General features: G+C 35.5%; 1 protein-coding gene across 1 annotated transcript; it reads left to right on the top strand.

The window, feature by feature from the left end:
* Nucleotides 1-2,675: 2,675 nt before the first annotated feature.
* On the top strand, nt 2,676-4,914 carry LOC132029944 (receptor-like protein 9DC3). Its single transcript, XM_059419369.1, has 2 exons — nt 2,676-4,198; nt 4,852-4,914. The coding sequence occupies exon 1, from the start codon at nt 2,830-2,832 to the stop codon at nt 4,153-4,155; it is 1,326 nt and encodes a 441-aa protein (XP_059275352.1). The 5' UTR covers nt 2,676-2,829; the 3' UTR covers nt 4,156-4,198; nt 4,852-4,914.
* Nucleotides 4,915-6,000: the final 1,086 nt, after the last annotated feature.

The raw sequence follows: 6,000 nt of genomic DNA, 5'->3' as shown, positions 1-6,000 counted from the left end.
TTTGTTTCTATTATTTGAGAAGTCTGTGGAAAACTAAATGATACGCTAAACTGTCTCTGCAGAAAATTTGTTAGACGTTTTGTTGAAAATATCTCAGCAGTGTGTGTTATACGTAATGAGACCAAGTCACACCGTCTTGCTAATGCACAAAGCTGAGAAATTTTCTGCAGAACCTGTGTTGGGTGTTTAGTCGATGACCTCAAAAGTCGAAACGAACACATCATTAGAGAAAATTAGGACAGAGGGAGTATTAGTTTGTTTAGTCTTCCCTCTGAAAAGTCTTGTAGAACATATGACTAACAAGTGACTGCTCATGATCCATGGACCCCAAGTTTTGTGGTTGTGATGTGCCTCATTTTCTCTCCATTTATGCCAAAGTTGGACAAGACAATCCTGTATAATTTTGGAAATTGACATAACACAAGATAACACAAGTAGTTAGTGCTAGTGGGGCTATATAGCATATGGTATGCTTCGTATAAAGAAAAACTCTAAATAAGAATAAGAATATTTTAATTTTGCATATGAATTTTGTTCGGCTTGGGTTAGATCGGTTCTTTTTAATTGAATTTCTATTTATTAGACCTAATTTTTTTTTTTAAAAAAAAGAGTAAAAGATTATTACCGGTGAGATACGAGTTTTGGAATGAATCGATTTGGATTTTTTCAATTAATTTTATATATATTAAACTAAAAATAAATAAAATAATAAAAGTTAAAAATAAATCAAATAGTAAAATCTTATCACCTATTGGAAGTTGGATTTTCCAGCATATGTGACTTTTGTGTTAGTAAGGGCGACTTTTGTGTTAGAAAACATAGTTAAGTGACTTTGGTGGAAAAAAAATCAAAGTTGTGTGACCATGTGTGAAATTTACCCCCTAAATATGTGCACAATATTTCATTCAATTTTGGTTTCTAATTTTTGTTTTCAACATTAAAAGCCCCAATTACCAAATTTATTAGAAAGAATCTATAGAAAACTTTTGAAGTGTGGGTTAAATATGGCTATAAATATGTAAGGATTGTGATAATGGATTTTGTAAGAACATTTTGTTATTTGCTAAAAACAAACAAAAGAAAATGGCAAGTCTCTCTTTCTTTTATTCACTTCTCTATATTGTCTTTCTGAGCCAAAGCTTTTCTTCATCATCTGTGCATCATCTTTGCACACCCAAAGAAGCTTCTGCTTTGCTTCAATTTAAGCATCCTTTTGAAATCTACCTCGTCCAGCGTTATTCTTAGTGTGGTACTTCTTCTCTCCCGAAAACAATGTCTTGGAATGAGAGTAGGGATTGTTGCAATTGGGATAGAGTCACTTGTGACTTGTTAACAGGGTATGTTATTGGCTTGGACCTAAGTTGTATTCGGATTGGGGAAGTATTCATCCCAACAGCAGCCTCTTCCAAATTCATCATCTCCGGAGACTAAACCTTGCTGGCAATGACTTTTATCCTTCTTCAATTCCAAATGGCATTGGCCGCTTGAGGAATTTGAGGCATCTCAACCTTTCTTACTCTCAATTTGGTGGTAAAATCCCAACAGAGATCTCATACCTTTCCAATTTGGTTTCACTTTATCTTTTAGATTCTTGTTATTATTATTCTTATTATTATTGTTTCCAACTTGATCAGAGAACATTTGAAACACTGCTTCAAAACTTCACAAATCTGGAGGTAGTTTCTCTCACTTTATGTCAACATCTCATCTCCGATACCTATGAACTTGTCTTCCTCCTTAAGGTACGTGGATCTTGAAGAAAATAGCTTTCAAGAGTTTTCTTCTCATAAAAACTTGGAAAGGCTCATTTTGTGTCGGAATGATCTTCTCAAACTTTGAAAAGATCAAAACACTCTGTTGGAGGTAACTCTTTCTCAAAGGAGTTTTACCAAAGATCCACACCTTGAACTGTACTGTTGACTTCTCTGGTTCCAGTTTGATATTTCATACGTAGGAGTTAGATTTCCGGTGAATCATTTCACTGGCCAGATTCCTAATTCCATTGGCAACCCAACCCAAATTAGGTAGTTAAATTTAAATGGTAATCATTTCACTGGCCAGATTCCTAATTCCATTGGCAACCTAACCCAAATTAGGGTGTTATATTTAGGTAAGAATCATTTCAGTGGACCTATTCCTTCAACCATCTCTAAACTGAAGCAGCTCACACTTTTAGATCTTTCATCTAACTTCTTTGGAGGTGAAATTCCCAATGTTTTCACTAACCTCCAAGAGCTAGTTGAATTGTATTTTTCTGACAACTCACTGAATGGCACAATATTTCCCTCTTTAATTTTAAACTTGACACATCTTGAAAGATTAGTCTTACTGAGTAATTCCCTATCTGGCCCACCTCTAGCAATGCCAGCATGCTTCCAAAGCTATTCAATCTTCAATGGTTAAATTTTTCTAACAACTCACCGAATGGCACAATACCCTCTTGGGTGTTTAGCCTCCCTTCCTTAAATACATCGAGTCTCGATCATAATCAATTCAGTGGAGTAGCTGATGAGCTCAAAACAAACCCAGCATTAAAGAAATTGTATTTAAGTCATAATCAACTCAGTGGTCCTATTCTTCAATCACTTGAGAATCTCACTAACCTAAATCACTTGAGAATCTCACTAACCTATTCAATTCCTTGACCCTTCATCAAATAACATCACTGAGGATGCGAGAATAAATATCACTTCTCCTAGCCTAACATATTTGTTCTTATCATCTTGTGAGCTGAAGGATTTTCCACACTTGAGAAATTCAACAACACTTAAGTACTTGGATCTTTCTAACAATAAGATTGATGGTCCAATCCCTAACTGGTTTAGCGGCATGAGGTGGGACTCATTGGAGTACCTAAACCTTTCTCATAATTCACTTACAGGACACATAGAACAACTTCATCACCCTACTCTAAAGTATCTTGATCTTAAATTTAACTTCCTTCAGGGTCAGCTACCTTCTTCTATCTGTAAGTTGAAAAACCTTAGGTTGCTGGATTTATCACACAATTGCTTCAGTGAATCAGTTCCACATTGCTTGGGAAGCATGGCTGGGCTAGGGGTTCTCGATTTGAGGAAGAATAATTTCAGTGGGAGTCTTCCACCATTATGTGCACAGAGCACTTCATTGACGAACATTGTCTTGAATGGTAATCGTTTTGAAGGACCTCTCCCTGTGTCGTTGCTCAACTGTACTGGTTTAGAAGTCCTTGATATGGGAAATAACGCTATAAATGACACATTTCCAGCTTGGCTAGGAACTCTTGAAGAGCTGCAAGTTCTTATATTAAAGTCGAACAAGTTCCATGGACCTATAAGTACTAGGCAGAAGTTTTGCTTTCCCAAGTTGCGGATTTTCGATCTCTCTCATAATGAGTTCAGTGGCTCACTGCCTTCAGAAGTTTTTCGAAACTTCAAAGCAATGATAAAAAATGGCTCAGACAAAGGTGACTTCAGATATATGGAAGAATTTGAAGAAACTTATCATGCAGTGTACGAGGATTCAGTGAGGTTGGTGATCAAAGGCCAGGATATTGAGCTAGAAAGAATCAACACAATTATGACAACCATAGATCTCTCAAGCAACCATTTTGAAGGTGTGATTCCAAAAACACTAAAGGATCTTGGCTCACTTTGGCTACTCAATTTATCCTACAACAATCTCAGAGGTGATATTGTAATGGAACTGGGACAATTGAATATGCTTGAAGCATTAGATCTCTCTTGGAATCGACTCACTGGAAAGATTCCACAGGAATTGACAAGACTAACATTTTTGGAAATGTTAAAATTCTCTCAGAATCTAATTGTTGGATGCATTCCTCGAGGTCTACAATTCAACACATTTGAAAATGACTCATGTGGTGGCAACCTTGATTTATGTGGTCCTCCTTTATCAAAGCAATGTGGAATGAGTGATCCATCACATGTTCCTCAGCCATTGGAGTTGGATGAAGAAGAAGATTCATATTTTGCTAGTGGATTTACATGGGAATCAGTGGTCATAGGCTACAGTTGTGGACTTGTTGTTGGAACTTTCATGTGGAGCCTCATGTTTAAAGCTCGTAAGCCAAAATGGGTTGTGGAATTTCTTGAAGGTGCTTTTCCCAAGAAAATGATAAGGGCACAGAAGAAAAGGCTGAGACAGCGGACTTAATTGAAGATTGAAAGAGCCAACTTGCCTTTATATAATAAGTAATGTTGGTATTATGCCTGGGTTAGTATTATGCTTTAGTCTGTGCTTTAGCTTGTTGTCTAATTGAATTGTTCTATTTCTGTTTTTCTCTTTTTAATTTTCTGTTTGTTGTTATGTAATTATGTTTTGATAGCAACTTATATGTGTCATTATAGCAGAATGATCCACCTAAACACATAGATTTACCCGTACATCTGATTTAGACATGGAGGTGAATCTCGAATATTTAGAAGCAAATCTATCAATATAGAATAGGAGAGGCAAAAGAAGGATAGGATGACAAGTGTCATCACCACAAAAATCAGAATTTAAAAATACAAAATAAATAAAATTAAAAAATGCAACAATTAAATAAAAAAATTAAAATAGCTGCAAATCAGATAACTGCACCCCATATAGTCAAAAGAATAAATAAAAAAACCCACGTTTGCAAATTTTTCAGATAACTGCACAACACAACTTCAATACTTACTAAGTAAAGAAAAAAAAGCCCAGATAACTGCAATCGGAATGTTATTAACATTACGTGCAGAGGCCCTTTCAAATTTTTCCTCCACAGGCAAGTTTGCTTTCAAATGTGGAGGTCTTCTTTCTTTTGCACATAACATATCAGATGAAAGTCCTGTTGAAACTCTTAAAAGAATGGTGGCCATAAAGGAATTGGTGAAGACTCGTGTACATGTTGAGCTCGCGGCACCCTCCAAGGAACCAAAGGAAGATCACACCTAAGCCAGTTGCTCCTAAGCCAGTTGCTCCTCCAACTGACCAAATTTTGGCAATTAAGGTACAATGCAACATTTATCAGTCACTGTTCTTTCTTAGTCATTCTTTTTTCTTCCTCTTCGAATGCCTTTTAACGATTAAGATGGTGGAACAGATTGTTTGGACATGTCTATATGGCGAGGACATTTGGTGGTGTGAAGTATGGATAGGAGGACCAACTTGTTAACTGTCTATGTACATGTCAGTCTAAACATGGACTATTTGATTGCCAGAATCAACATTAGGTAAATTGCAAGTACACTAGAAAACGTTCCAACTCCAGTAGTTACTTCAAATAGAGATATGTATCTATTTTCTGAGATGATATACCATCGGAAATTGGCAATGATATGTCTTCCCAGCATTTTTTGGTATGTGCACAAGCAGAACATATTCTGCAGAATGTTGTAACACATTAGTGATCGGAACAGAGTACAACGGTAGAGTTAGATCTTTGGAAAACTGACCTCTAAAAATTCTAACGGAAGGCTTCGACGGCAAAATGTTTAAGCAAGATATTTTCATTTCATTTTAAATATATATGGTACTTTGTTTGATTGATAGTTTTTAAATTATAGAGCTACAGAGTAATGAGTTGATGAAAGAATTGTAATGATAACTACAAACTGCTATATGGGTGGTTTTAAGATGAAATATCTGTAGTCTATTTGTTGTGCTTGGAAGATCTAATATTGATTCTTATTCTGTTTTGTAAAAAACTGGTAGTTATGGGTAAAACTTCCATACAACTTATGGAACTTCTTTACAAAGAACATTACTAAGTTAAATTATTAGTAAACTTACTTATTAGTGGCTAAGTGAACACAATCAGTTTAAATTTCTTTACATAGAACATTACTAACTTTTTTATGAATCCAAGCTTTTTGATTCCACCTATTGTCTATGGCTTTGGTAAGGATCTTTTCTGATATAAGTTTTAAGCCTTGATCTAATATTATTTTCAACTATTTCTCATATATGTGATTCTTACTATTTGATCCAGGAAAGACTTTAGACAGAGTAAGAGCTGCAGAGGAGGAAGAA

The sequence above is a fragment of the Lycium ferocissimum genome, chromosome 9 (genome assembly GCF_029784015.1).
Source record: "Lycium ferocissimum isolate CSIRO_LF1 chromosome 9, AGI_CSIRO_Lferr_CH_V1, whole genome shotgun sequence".
NCBI classification, from domain to species: Eukaryota; Viridiplantae; Streptophyta; class Magnoliopsida; order Solanales; family Solanaceae; genus Lycium; species Lycium ferocissimum.
Note: the sequence above shows the minus strand (reverse complement) of the source record. Positions and strands in the feature narration are given on the sequence as shown.

Coding starts and splice junctions, on each gene's coding strand:
- LOC132029944 (XM_059419369.1), top strand. CDS start 2,830: ATGAGGTGGGACTCATTGGAGTACCTAAACCTTTCTCATAATTCACTT.